The sequence below is a fragment of the Enhydra lutris genome, unplaced genomic scaffold (assembly GCF_002288905.1).
Source record: "Enhydra lutris kenyoni isolate GAN:26980312 unplaced genomic scaffold, ASM228890v2 scaffoldscaffold12, whole genome shotgun sequence".
Classification (NCBI taxonomy): Eukaryota; Metazoa; Chordata; class Mammalia; order Carnivora; family Mustelidae; genus Enhydra; species Enhydra lutris.
The window spans coordinates 47,083,787-47,098,387 of NW_019154096.1; the positions used below are offsets into that span (position 1 = coordinate 47,083,787).

The 14,601-nt window shown below is 47.1% G+C and overlaps 1 protein-coding gene across 1 annotated transcript in view; it reads left to right on the forward strand.

The window, feature by feature from the left end:
• The first annotated feature begins 325 nt into the window (after positions 1-325).
• The window catches only part of LOC111144918 (phosphodiesterase 6C), a 47,634-nt gene continuing 33,358 nt past the window's right edge, over positions 326-14,601 (forward strand). Inside the window, exons 1-7 of the mRNA XM_022499523.1 lie at positions 326-760; positions 6,880-7,032; positions 7,136-7,225; positions 8,149-8,289; positions 9,519-9,593; positions 10,805-10,869; positions 10,970-11,036. Coding sequence (XP_022355231.1) covers positions 326-760; positions 6,880-7,032; positions 7,136-7,225; positions 8,149-8,289; positions 9,519-9,593; positions 10,805-10,869; positions 10,970-11,036 — 1,026 coding nt within the window. The remainder of the gene's footprint in view (positions 761-6,879; positions 7,033-7,135; positions 7,226-8,148; positions 8,290-9,518; positions 9,594-10,804; positions 10,870-10,969; positions 11,037-14,601) is intronic.

A 14,601-nucleotide genomic window follows, 5' to 3' on the forward strand; every position in this document is an offset into this window, starting at 1 on the left:
CTTGCCTGGCTGATCTAAGATGTTCTGAGGACTTATGAGCTAAGAACGCTTAGGGATTTCATGTCCTGAAGAGCTCTTTAATCCTGTGCTCCCTGAATCCTACTCTAAGCCAGACCTTCTGTCACAGCCCAAGAGCTTCCGGCAGTTTTTTTTTGAAAGCTCTGCTGAGCAACCATTCTGCTCCATCTTTGGGGGATCTTGTGAGGGGCCCTGTAGGGTTTCCTCAGTGACTTCGACCAGGATGTAGTTCCTTCTGGGCACTCTGTCCCAGGGGGTGCTCTGAGGGTCTCCCTCTCTGAGCCAGAGCAGCGAAGCAAACCACACCATGGGTGAGATCAGCCAAGAGGCCGTGGAGAAATACCTAGAGGACCACCCCCAGTTTGCCAAGGAGTACCTCGCCCAGAGGCTGGGGGAAGCCCCCGGGGACAGCGGGCCGCTGTCGTCGGCCGAGGAGTGGGCCCTGTGCTCTGAGCTGATGCTGGCCATGCAGGAGGAGACGGCCAGCCCAGAGCCCATGGTGCACCGGGCCCTGGGGAAGTTGGCACAGCTGCTGCAGGCTGACCGCTGCAGCTTCTTCGCCGGCCGGGCCCGCAACGGCACGCCCGAGGTGGCCTCCAGGCTGCTTGACATCACCCCCACCTCCAGGTTTGAGGACAGCCTGGTGGTCCCCGAAAGAGAAGTTGTGTTTCCGTTGGACATCGGGATAGTGGGTTGGGTTGCTCACACGAAGAAAGCCATTAATGTCCCAGATGTGCAAAAGGTAGGTGGCTTTGTGACAGTGGGGCCGACCGGATATCTTGGCAGGGTCGGGGAAGACCAGTGGGAAAGAGCTGGGAGCTGGTGGGGTGGGGTGGGGTGGGGGGGTTGGGGGGGGCAGCCTGCGGCATGGGGTTGTCTGTAACCTGAGGAGTAGGAACAGTGAGGAGAGGATCCCCTAGGCGGACGGTTGCCAGAGTTAGCAAATAAAGACACAAGATGCTCAGTTCAAGTTGGATTCCAGGTCAACAATGAGTGAGTTCTCAGCGGGTGTCCCTTATAGTGTCGGGCATTTTCTCAGGCAAACTTAGCAGGGCCAGATGCATTCCACACTTTCTCCCTTATGTATCCTCCCAGCTCTGGAGACTTTATTTCTGGACAGCCTGGCAAAGCAGCCCACGCTGGTGAGATCCAGTGCCTGACACTGAGACCTGTGAGCGGCTCCCCACACCTCTCACTCACAACCCTTTCAGGTCCCTCAGTTCTTGGGGATGGACTAGCTCATAAATGGATTCTTTCACTTACGGACCAAATGCACAGAAAGAACAAATAATGCCATTTGAAAGTTCAGGTGTTGACATTTGGATTGTGAAAAATGTAAATTTGGATGATTTGGATGATAAACACAATTGACACCCCCCCCCAAGTCAGCTCTATCCAGAATCACCTACAATCACATGGTGTGGTCCTGAGATAGCCTACTGTGCAAACACACCGCTGGTTTTGTGCTTTTAAAAACAACAACAACAAATCACTCTTCTTATCACCACAGTGGGGTTGCTCGTTAAAAAAAAAATACGGGGCGCCTGGGTGGCTCAGTGGGTTGAGCCACTGCCTTCGGCTCAGGTCATGATCCCAGGTCCTGGGTTCAAGCCCCACATCGGGCTTTCTGCTCAGCAGGGAGCCTGCTTCCTCCTCTCTCTCTGCCTGCCTCTCTGCCTACTTGTGATTTCTCTCTGTCAAATAAATAAATAAAATCTTTAAAAAAAAAATACAAATTTGGAAGGAATGTAAATCACTCGTGAATGGGGGCAGCTGGCTGGCAGGAGGCTAATCCCCCATGTGCCTCCTGAAGCTGATTATAGGAGCAGGGCCTTCCTCCGGTTCCAGAAGGCACAGAAGTCATCAAACATTAGCAACACTCTGCAAACAAGCCCAGCACAACCCCCCAGTGCAAGGGTTGCCCTCCACCACCGCAGAGTGGTCAGTCCTTTCTAATCCCTGGCTTCAGGGAGGTCAAGCTGGTTTCAGGTAGCTTCTGACACTAACTGCCGCTGTGCCTGTGACTGGACTGGTTTGTCCCCTTTAGGCAAAATTCTCCAGACACCAATTAGGAGGCTATGCCTACACACCCTGAGGTTTTCTCACAGGGTAGTATGCTTCCTGCCAGCCCCCAAGCGAGCGAGCCCATCTCCAAAGTTACTAGGACTTCAAACTTAAGAAAGTGACATGCAAGTTTTTTTCTGAAAAAAAAAAAATTGTTTAAAGAGATGGATAAAATGATTTCTGTTGTAATGTGTTATCTATGAGCCCAGTTTGCATGTTGAGAAGAGAATGATGGCAGAGAGCTGCTGGGAAGAGCAGGCGGCCTTGGTGTGTTGCTGTCCATGGTGAGCGTCACCGGGTGGACAGAGCAGGAAATGGAGGTGGGCAGGGGGCCATGTTGTCCCCTTGTCCTTTTCCTTAAAGACTCCCTGTTGTGAGCAGGATGGAGAAGTGTTGAGTCGAAGACAGACACCTTCTTCAGCTCAGATGAGAGACAAAGGCCTCATTTGCTTTCCATTTCTATCACTTGTAAATATTTTCTTATGGAAAGAAGAGTGGTGCTTTTCAATTCCAAATGCACATTTAAAATTGAATCTGGAGCACTTAAGAAAATACTGTCCAAGATGCAATAGACCAATACACCAGACTCTGAGGCGTTGGGATGCAGGCAACAGCATTTTTAAAAAGCTCTCCAGGTGATTCTAAAATGCAATCAGTATTGAAAACCACTGGTGTGTTGGGTGAACAGAGTGGGGTGGAAATTGGATTTCAGAGCAGCCGGGGGATCCTCCATGGCAGGGGCTCCAGGAATCTTGAACTGACTCTTTCCCTGGGGCAGACGGGAAGCTGAGGTCACAGGGGCTGTATCTCACCTAGAGCCCATGGTATGGTCAGTGAGTGAGAAGGGCTGGGCCGGACCAGGCGTCCTCACTCTGCGTCCAGCACTCTTTCTACCCTCCACTGACCCCCACATCCCTGCACCTTGCTAGACTTGAATCACTATGATAAAATCTGCAAAAAGAAAAAAGAGGGAAACCAATGTTTTCATGAAATTTCTACTCATTCTTACCTTCTCATTGTATTTGACCATTTGTAAAGCATGTTCACATTCTTAATCTCCTTTGATTCTGGCCAAGATCCTGTGAGGAACAAGGGACCATATTTTTATTTCCATCCTGTACAAGGAAGAATCTTGTCAAGGCCAATCAGGCAGGATGTGGCAGGTCAGGATGTGGGTCTTCTGAGGCCTCCCCCTCTTCTACCACACGTGGCTTCTCTCCGGTTGGCAATGTGGGCATCAGACAGACCTCAGCACAGATGTGGGTTTGAGACTAGGTAACTATGTGATAGATTACATTTCTGCACCTGAGGCATGGAGGTAAATAAATATACAGATTAAATGAACATAAAGTGCCTGACTCCTAGTAGGTGCTCAGTAAACGACAACCATGATAATACTGTATTTAGGCGCAGGGGTGTTTGGGGGCTAGGTGTAGGTGCCCCAGAAAAGGGTCACTGATTATCGCCTGTTTTTAAAACAGGTTAAAAGACAGGAAAACTTTTAATAACAGGAAACAGAGAGATATCCTCCTCAGGTTAATTATTTCTTTTTCTATTGGGAAAACTGCTGGTTAATTCTATGGGTGGTTCTCGTTCTGACTGTGGTTTAAAAGAAAGCCACGGGAGAAGTCCTAAGTTTTCAATAATTAACAGAACACCTCTAGCTCCCATTCCCCTCTTCCTTCCCTTCTTTCTTCTGACTCCTGGTCTCGAGGAATAATGATACTTAATCAGAATTTAACAATGCTGAGATTGGATGAGGGACCCGGTCAGTCTGCTGCTGGACACAGTGTTTCCCAGATGCCTTCAGTGACTTCTTTGAAGGTCTACCCAGGGGAGTTTGCGAATCTGAAGCAAACTTCACTAGGGATTGTTTGAGCTAGTGAACCTGAAAGCCTCGCCTTGCCTACCTGCCATCTGATGGATGGTTTTATGTAGGGCTTCCTGATACAATAATAAGCAAGCATTACATTTTGAAATGCATGTCATTTTTTCGAAACAGCCAAATGAACTTAGGAATACTTCCTTGTGTTTAGAATCTAGAATCAAATAGCATGGAGCTTTGAAGCTGACGAGGAAAGTGTGTTTGCAAAGAAACGCGCCTGCCTGATCATCCCATGGTGTGTGTGCATCTGACCTGGCATTTGATTATTCATTTAGTGGTCAAGATTGCTGTGTAAACAAAGGGAATTGCAACCCATAATGGGTTGTAGGTTAGGAGGAAAATGGAATGCGAGCGGCTTGGGCAAGCAATGGATGAAGAGAAAGGAGCTAATGAAGTCTGGAGATGTCCTGGCCTCAGAGGGAAGATGTTACCAGATGCAGAGAGAATGGCAGATCAGGAGGTTAGAGTGGCTAGAAATGTGGTTAGAAATGTGGCTGTTGAAGGCGGGGAGTGGAGGTAGGGGAGGGGGGTGGGGTGGCAGAGACCAGCCCTCAGACAAACTCATGCTTCCGGGCATAGGGCATAGAAGGCCTACAATGATAAGAGCATCTATTTTCTTCTGTGGTTAGGACTGGTTACAAAAGCTAGAACTAGAAGCAGAATGGCCTTTGCATAAGAGAACTTCTTCTCATCCAGGGAGGCCCAATAAAATTCCAAGTGTCTTTTCCCAGTAATTTTTGAGCACCTGCCATATGTCAGACACTTTTCGAAGTGCTCTACCCACACTGTGTTAGCCTACGTGTCAGGGATTCTAGAGTCCACACCGTCAGGCTTCCTATTTCCACAAGGCTATATAGCATGCCTGGGTTCACTCAGCGGGTGAACTGGGGTCCTGTTTTAGCCGGGGATCTCTGACTCCAGAGTCTTCTTCAACATTAGGTGACGTGGCCTCCTAAGTAAAGAGTTGGTTTGTATGGGTCCACACTGGGAAATGTAGAAAGATCTGGGATAAGGGGCTGCCTCTGACCCCCTTAGCATCTCACCATTCCTAACCGGGTCCTCTGCAGGAGTGATTCACCCACTAAGAGGACAGATTCCTGGGGAAGACAGATTCTACTCTAGGAGGCTGGGGGTCAGTGGGTCTGCTGGGAGGTCTGCAAATCTGAGTGTGTCTGCAGGGGTCTGTGAGGCAGAGCCCAGGTCCACTGCTGAGCTGAAGGTTCTACTGGCCAACGAGCCCTGCTCCCTGGGTGAGATTCTGGCCCAGAAGTCACATACCAGAGGACTCCCATATTTTTAATTTTGGAAACTAAACAGAGTCCAGCTCCTAGGGGGTTGTGTTAACCATCAACACAAGGAAATGAAAATAATACAACCTATGAAAGGAAAACCCCATTCACTCTGGCCAGTGAGTCTCAGAATCAGACAGAAAGTTTAGTTCCAATGGAAGGAGACTCAGGTTCAAAGATGAGATAGTATTAACCAGGGAAGGCTGTGTCTACACCCATCTAGAGTGGGCGATCCTCTAACTTACAGCCCATAAGAACCGCTGTCCTTGACCCTCTGAAGCTCTTCCTTTTGGGGACATTGCCACACTCATCACTCTGCCCTTTCCATGGTTAGGGTGTTAGAATCATCTCTCCCATCTACTGCATGAGCTTGGGTCTGGGAAGATCCACTTCCTCTCTCCCACAGACAGAGGGAGAGAGAGAGAGAGAGAAGGAGAGAGAGAGAGAGAAACATGTATGAAAGACGTTGGCTTGGTAGAACATTAAAAACTGATAAGCATCTGGTGCTGGCAAGAGGGCCCCTTCACCCGTGACCAGTGGAAGTAAGATTTCCCACCATTTATAACAGTCATCGTTGTAAATACAAACTGCATATATCAGTGGCTCCCGCGAAAGAGATTTTTCACCTCAGGATCCATCCCATAAAAATGAAAGCAAGAGTGATTAATGCAGCATTGTTTTCAGTGAAGAAAACTACGGAGTCAGTGGAGACTGGCTGAGCATACCACGGGCCTCCCACACTGGGCAGTACTGGGTAGGAATCTAGAGGCTGAATTCACTCTCATTTGCACAGGTCTGGAGGGAAGTCTGTAAAGTATCATTATAGGTTGCAAGCATGGTGTGAATTAGAAAGAAAAATTTTATAAAAAAGAAAAAAACTTTTGTCCAAGAGTTAGAGAAAGGCGTACAAGGAGACATACTGGGACACCCAGTGGCTCAGTCTATTAAGTGTCTGCTCTTGGTTTTGGCTCAGGTCGTGATCTCACGGTCCTGGGACGGAGACTGGGGTTGGGCTCCCTGCTTAGCAAGGAGTCTGCTTGCCTCCCTCTCTCTCTGCCCCTCCCCTCACCTGTAGTTTCTCTCTCAAATCAATCAATCAATCTCTAAAAAATAAAGGGAAAAAAAGGACACATACCAAGCTGTTAACACCAGTTCCCTCAAGTCAGCAAGATTAGAAGAAGTCATTCATTTTTTCTTTATGTTATAGTGTACTGGTTGTCTGGTTTCATGCACATTTTACTCTCACAATTAGAAAGCTGAGCTCCGTGGCCCTACACCTGTAATCCCAGCTGTGACTCCTTCCCTGCACACCTTCTGTCCGTTGTAACCCTGTTTCCTCTTAGCAACCCACTTTCTTCTTGGCCATGACCTTACCTCCTTTCTCCTGGCCCTACCACAGCCTTGCCTAGATAGGCCATAGCTCAGGTGGGAGACACTTAACCTGAAACACGTGAGTTCGCTCTGTGCAATCATAGGATGGGGGTGTGGGCAGGACCACTGTGCTGGAGCCCTGGTCGCCTGTGCAGACCAGGTTTGGACTAGAGAGAACATTCTGGTGCCATTCTTAGACTTACGCTTCATGGTCCTGTACTGCTTTGGCAAACGTGTGAATGTGTCTTTCAGAACAGCCACTTCTCTGACTTCATGGACAAACAAACTGGCTATGTCACAAAGAACCTGCTGGCAACTCCGATCATGATGGGCAAGGAGGTTCTTGCCGTGGTTATGGCGATTAACAAAGTAAACGCCTCTGAATTTTCCAAACAGGATGAGGAGGTAATGCTACCCTGGGCATCCAGCTGGAGGCTCAGGGAATTTATTTCTTATTTAATGGAGAGAGAGATACCATAGCTAATTTGTTTTTCTCTGCTTCCTATAGATCTTTTGCAAATACCTCAACTTTGTTTCTGTCATCCTAAAGCTTCATCATACCAACTACCTATACAGCATTGAATCCCGAAGAAGCCAGGTACTTGGAAGTTGACCTTCCTCACTCCATGCTTTCCTGTTCTGACAAAGGAACCCAGAGGCAACAAGCCCAAACCCCTCCTATCGCTCTTGAGGGTTTAGGCCACGTGGAACTGATTCCAAGACTTTAGTCCTGGCTGTCTTCTCATGTCCGCCCCTGCCTCCCACCCCCACCTCCCTGCTCCTCCATCTGTGTGTACAACTGGCTTCCCTCGTCTTTATCCTGGGTAGCCATGGTTTCTTCTGTGAGATAATTATAGTACCTACCCCATGTGGTTGTTGTGATCATTTGATCATTACATGAATTCATCCACACAAAGCTCTTAGGAGTTCCTGGTCATCTGGAAGCTATTAATTTCAGGAGCAAATCCCTCTTCTGAAGTCTGTTGCCTCCTTGAGCCAGAGGGATATGGAACAAAATTGGGAACCAGGGAACCAGGCCATTCTCTGGATGTCAGTTTCTTCATCTGTATAATGGTGGGAGAGGGGTGGGGATGAAGGGCTTCCAATGTCCCCTCCTAGCCAACTGTCCAGATGAGGTTACCTCTGAGTAGCTCAGGACACGTGGAAGGAGGCATATGGATTTCTGCCCCCCAGGGGAGCAGCAGGTGCCAGGGCATCACCAATACTGGACCCTCTGCCTAGAGACTGTCTCTGCTTCCAATGTGAGGTCACCTGCCCTTTGACATTGGGGACCAGTCATGGTGTACCGCTTTCAGAGACCTTCACCTTTGCACAGGTCTGCTCATCATCCCACTCAGAGAATCTGAGTAGTGGGTCAGACATGACAAAGTTCAAAAATGAAATTGCATTGTTTGGTGATACATGTTCTTTTATTCGAGGCACCTCCTACTTTCAGCAAATGCTCTACCTCTTCGCTGTGAGTTTTGTTCTAAGTGTTTTCTTTTTATTTCCCCCTTTCAGATCCTCATGTGGTCGGCCAACAAAGTGTTTGAAGAGCTCACAGATGTGGAGCGTCAGTTTCACAAAGCACTCTACACAGTTAGAACATATCTGAATTGTGAGCGGTACTCCATTGGACTGCTGGACATGACCAAGGAGAAGGTCCTCATCACTCCATTACTTTTTTGTTTCCTCTGAAATCATCTATACAACACCCACCACATGAAATGTGATCCATTAAAAAATGGATACTATTCAAACACAATATATGATGTTCATTTTTCATCTTGTTTCATTAATTCGGTTGGAGCGCTCCTAGCTGAACATAAGTAATGAATACTATATCTTTTACATTCTTATTCTCCATGTGAATGGAAGTTACTTTTATCAGAGTAACTGTTCTAAGTGGATAAACACAGGACTAGGCGTCAGGAGTGTTGGGCTTTGATCCTGGCTCTGGGACTTGGTGGTTGAGCATATTGGTTGGGGTGCTTTGGGCTGCAAGGAACGTCAGACCCAGTAAGTAACAGCAAGACAGTTATTATCTCATTTAACAAGAAGTCCCAAGATCAGGCAGTGTAAGGCTGGGTCATTCAAAGCTCAGTACAGTCATCAAGGTCCCAGGGGCTTCCTGTTTACCCTGGCATGGTCTCCACTGTCTGCAGCACGTTGACAAGGTCTCCCCTTGGGGGTGACAAGTTGGCTGATGCAGCTCCAGAGGTAGCACACAGAGAGGAAGAAACTGGGAGGTGCCTCCTGCAAATGTTACTTCCATTGCCTTTCATCCAAGGGATGCCCTTCCCGAGAAGGGCTCAGCAGACTTCCCCTTTCGCTGCTGTCCAGGACTGGCTGTGTGCCTGCCTCCAACTAATCTCAGGCACCTTATAAAGGCCACTCAGGGGCTGTGCAGGCCCCTCTGCCTTGAGAAAATGACCTCCTGATGCCTAAATAAAATGGGGGTCTGTTAGAGAGGAAGAGGGGGAGAATAGATGTTGGGTAAGGCAGCCCGCACTGTTGGCCACCCCACGTGACCTTGGCCAAGCTTCTTAACCTACTTAGATTTAGTTTACTTATCTATAAAAGAGCTGCTGGCTACTGAGTCCCTTTACCTATGTGTCAGGGTTGGTGCTCTGCATGTGTAGCTCATTTAATCCTCACAACCACCCTATAGTATAAATTCTATTATTATCCGTGTTTTACAGAGGAAAAAGGCTAAGAGACTTCACTGTCTCAAGTTCGTAAGCAGTATTGCCGGGAATTATAGGTCTTTTTCAGCTCTAAAATTCCAGAATTCTAAATTAACATAAAATATGCAAAGCCATGAAATCACAGAAGACATGGTAGGTCATGGAACAGTTTGTTTGATAATATTTAAATATAATTGCTTCCAGGAATTCTATGACGAATGGCCAATCAAGCTTGGAGAAGTCGAGCCTTATAAAGGTCCAAAGACCCCGGATGGCCGAGTAAGTGCCAACATCTTCCTCTGTGCTATGTGTGCTTGGTACAGGGCACCAGAACCAGCAGAGAGGAAAAAGCACTGGTCTGAGAGGCCCTGGGTCCTAGTCCCATAAGTTTTGGTGGGACCTCACTATAGTAGAAAGAGCACTGGACAAGGAGTTTGACGTCCACGTCTCAGCTCTGCCCAAGCCAGCTGGGTGGTCCTTGCCTAAACTCATTGTTTACCTCTCAATTTCCTTTTCTGTATAGCTGGGCTTGGTGAATCAGTAGTTGTCAAGAGGGAAGGACACATTAGAGCCACCGGCCTAGTTTTTGAGCACCCAGTGCCCAGGCTCTCCTTCAAACCTGCTAGATTGGAGACTCCAGGTGAGGGATGGATTGGATTAAATTTGCCCCTTGCCAGCAAGCTTCAGAGGGCAGGAACAATGTCTCACCACCATATTCCCAGCAGAGGAAAGTGAGGGTACTGGGATGGAATGTGTCCCGGCCTCAGGTTCTTCATCTGCCTAAAGTAGAGAGACTAGTTCTCCAGTCCCTCCCAGCTTTGATGAAGCACCCAATGAATCCTGTTCCTGAGGCACCTGCTCCTATCGGCCAGTGCTGAAAGGTGGGAAGCGTTCATTGCATAGTGGAGAAGGGAGCAAACACATTGGCCGAGGTTGAGAAATGACATGCTGTGTTCCACTACTAGTTATCAGTCAGGTATTTCCAGACAATAGAAAGGGATCAGTTAGAAGTAAAACAAGAGTCATTTGAAAGTTGTGTGGATAAATTCAGCTTTTAAAATTTAGCTGCACAGGGGCGCCTGGGTGGCTCAGTGGGTTAAGCCTCTGCCTTTGGCTCAGGTCATGATCTTAGGGTCCTGGGACTGAGCCCCACATCAGGCTCTCTGCTCAGCGGGGAGCCTGCTTTGCCCTCTCTCCCTCTGCCTGCCTCTCTGCCTACTTGTGATCTCTGTCTGTCCAATAAATAAATAAAATCTTTTAAAAAAATAAAATAAAATTTAGCTGCACAGGCTTGTTTGTGTGGCTAATGAGCCACTAGTATTTCCAGTTATAGCGTGAGCTTGTAATCAGGATGTGAGCAGTGGCTGCGGTAGTTACACAAAGCAAGCATAAAATAAGGCACAATTAAATGAGCCTTAAAGTACAAGTTTGCTGATGAAAAGTCTTTTCTTTGGGAAATAAGATTGTCCTAATAATCTCTTTCCTCTTAGGAAGTCATCTTTTATAAAATCATTGATTACATTTTACATGGAAAAGAAGAGATCAAAGTGATTCCGTGAGTACTGTCCTGAGGCAGCAGGAGTTGCCATTTTGTTTTTGTGCACGTTGCGTGTCTCTGTATGGCAATGATTCTCTTTCTTCTCATCTTCCTCAAGGACCCCCCCTGCAGACCACTGGACTCTTGTTAGTGGGTTGCCAACATACGTTGCCGAAAATGGATTTGTAAGTTCCTGAACACATTCAAATCTTGAATAGTATTGGATGAAACTCTTACTAGCTATGGGATGGGAATGGATGTGAAAGTGAGATGCAGGAGGAAAGAATGACATGCCCTCACAGGACGTGGGAGAGAGGACTCCTGGCAGTTGAAAGGAGGTTAACTAGAGACTTCCAAACTTGACACGAAAATATTTAGTCAACATGAGAGAGACCCATCCATCCCCCCAACTTCTTACTCAGTAGTCATGCAAATTTCAGATGTCTTTTGAAGGTCTGTGACTATGATTCATGTTGGGTTTAATTTGATCTCAAGTACAGTTACCTTGGTCAAGACTTTCAAAGCATGGGAAATTACTGACAAAAACCAAAAATGTGTAAATGGAGGACATTGCCACTGACAGCCACGCAAAATGAGTGAGTTAATAAAGGAAGTGAAGAGTTTTACCTTGGTCTGTTAGGTCGGGGTGGGATGGGGTGGACAGATAGCCGGCCAGGTCTGGCAAAGAGAGCTCGGGTGTGGGGAGACAACAAACAAGAGGTCTCTGGTAGGTCCCATACGTCTTAAGGTCAGAGAACTAGACTCACCACAGCTTTCCCACTCTTCTACCATACTCTCCTTCTTTCCATGGTGAATTTCTCTCCCTTGTTGGGCTTCTCCACCATCTGTGTCCTCTTTCGGCATCAAGATTCCTCCCTGCAAGAGAGTTCAGTGCTTCCAACATTTCTTTATGTTGGCATTTTCCTATCTTCCCCTTCACAAATCCAAGTTTCTGTAATATATTTATAGCACTCATTTGCATATTTGGTTTTTCTTTAGTGTTGTCCTTGTGTTGTTGGCAGTGTTCATTCATCTTCGTTATTTAGTAAATGGGCATGTAAGTTATAGTGACTAATAGAGCCACTCGAGGGTCAGAGGTTAGCTAGGTTAACCGGCTCAGTGTGAATATTGCTGGGTTTGGAATGGTAGCAGAGTAAGGAAAATTCTGGATGTGGCTGAAGGCTCTTCATACGTCAGGGGGCTTCCGGGAGGCCTAAACCCTGGGTTCACTGGTTACCGGACCAGGTGGCCTCGAACAGATGACATGATCCCTTTTTCTAGAGTAGAGACATGCCATAGGGGAAGAAAAGGAAAAGGAGAGAAAAAATAAGTTTATTTCCTTTAGGAATAAACAGCACAAATATCACGTTTTCATGTTTGCAAAATAATTGTTTTTTTAAATGTCATTCCTGACTTAGTAGTAATGACCAAAGCATTCCAGTTCATTCCCGAGTCCACAGGTACCACAACTTTCAGCTTCAATACATCACCAGACTGCTCAACCATAGTCCCTGTCCTTGGTTTCCTGGCAGGCCACCTACTAGATCCCTGTTTGGAGTTTTATCAGATTCAATATGGCCAACGCTGCCATGGTCAGTGTGGAGAGATTTATGCCCCGACTTTTAAGCACCTATTCTCTCCTCGGCTATTTCCCAGGGAAACGGATTTCCCTGCCAAAATCCATTTGGATGAAGTGAAGGTGTCAAAAGCCAATTTGTTGAATGGCTAATCTGACAAGTCATCAAACTGCCATATAACCAACTTGCCAAGAGATGGATTCCAAAAGCAGGGGAGGATTCTCCCCCAAGTTTCGGTTCTAACACAGATCCCCCTCTTACACTGTCCCACTGCCTTCCACATCTCAGCTCCCACCCTGGGCCCTATCCCTGCTCTGCTGGTAGCCCAGGACTGGTGGCAAACTCTTGGAAATCTTGTTTAAGGTACTTCTCACCAAATTCCTTCTTAGGCAAATTGCATTCCCAAAGTGGGAATTGATTTGCAGAGAGGTGAGCTTGAGCCATTTCCTGGGACTCTGTAATTAGGGTGAGCATACATCCCAGTGAGCCTGGGCCAGCTTCCATGGACAGTTGTTGTGCTGGAGTTATTAATGTTCTTCCCTTTCCCTCCCAAAGGTGTCACCCTATACGATGTACTTTCAAGGGGCCGGACTTACTAAAAACCCATTTTGTGCTTAGCACAGCATTTTCTCAAACTTAACATTATTGACTTTTGGAGCCAGATGATTCTTTGGGTTGGGCGGAGGGCAGGCAGGAAGCTATGCCGTACATAGTGAGATGTTCAGCAGCATCACTGATCTCTACCCACAGACGCTGCACACCATCCTGGCTGGGAACACCCAGTCTAAAGGATGATGTCAAACATTACAGCAGCCTCAGCCGAAGCCATGCCTCCCTGGGAGCCTCCGGTAATATGGCGGCACAAGAGAGCGAGAGGCTACGGCTCAAGAGCCTGGGTGCTTTGACTCAGTCCTGCTGTGGGCAAAACCCTTGGCAAATCCTTGACCTTGGACAAATCCCCTGACCTCTCTGGGCTTTAACACTCACATTTGTAGAATAAGGTTATTGACCTAATTATTTAAGAGATGGGGCCTTTGAGAATTTCTAGATGCTATTTTCTAGATAAAAATGATCTGCAATTTTAATCATAATTATTGGTGCACCTATAAAATGCTGAAACTTTTCCTTTTAGCTTTTTAAAACATTTCCCTCAATCCTTTCGCTGGGTTAGAGAGAGAAAGTAGAGGCATGCTTTAGGGCGAGCTGTCACAAAAGTCCCGCAGCCCGACCTCTCGGGTCGTAGGGGACACGCGCACAGAGTTCTCATTAAACAAGTACCTCCCAGCTCTGAATGGGACGTGACAGGCACCAGTTAATGATTTCTCAGATATTAAAAATGAGAACTAGGCCAGATTGTTGCATTGGAGGCACGAAATACAGGATCAAGCCAAGCTGGAATTAAGATGTGGAAACTGAGAGAGAGCAAGGATTTCTGAATACTGAGCTAAAAAGCTTGGCCTCTAGGATCTTGACCCACAGGTAGATGTTCTCCAAGTGCCTTAAAAGTATGGGTGGAAACTGACACTGTTGGTAGAAAGGTCAGAAAAGAGGACTAAGCTACTTCTTGCCTCTTTAAAACATACCCAAAGGATGCTCAGCCACGAATTCACTCAGGTTAGACCGTAAAATTAATGGACGGCACCCGTAATTCCTTTGACTCTTCGGCTGTGTATGCTAACAAAACCTTTGGAAGACTTGCACAGTTGCTTCCTAAGTGTAGCACAAACCCAGCATGTATGGGTTGACCACGGTTGGTTGCAAGCGCTAACACTGCGGGGAGGGGGGAAGCAGGGGTGACCCCCAAGAGCCAGGGCAGTGGGGGTAGAAGGCCTTGCTCCCTGTTCACCAGTGTTAGAGTTTCGACACCTTTATGAGCAGGTTGTTAAACTGTTGCCCACGGTGGGAGTATTGGTGCCACGGAAATGGGCAGATCTTAAAAGTGAGGGCCGCCCCGCCCCTCCCCACCCTAGGAGAGCGGGCCACACCAGCCCCTTCACTCAGACTCCACTTTGAGCTTCCTCCCATGGTTTTGAACAATGTCTCTTAACCTTTTTGAGCTTCTAATTCCTCATCTTTAAAATAAGAAGCTCAAGCTTAATGATTAAAATTCCTTCCAACTTTAGAATGCTATGATTTTAAGGATCTACTATAGTTTTGGTGGAAAGAAAGTTGT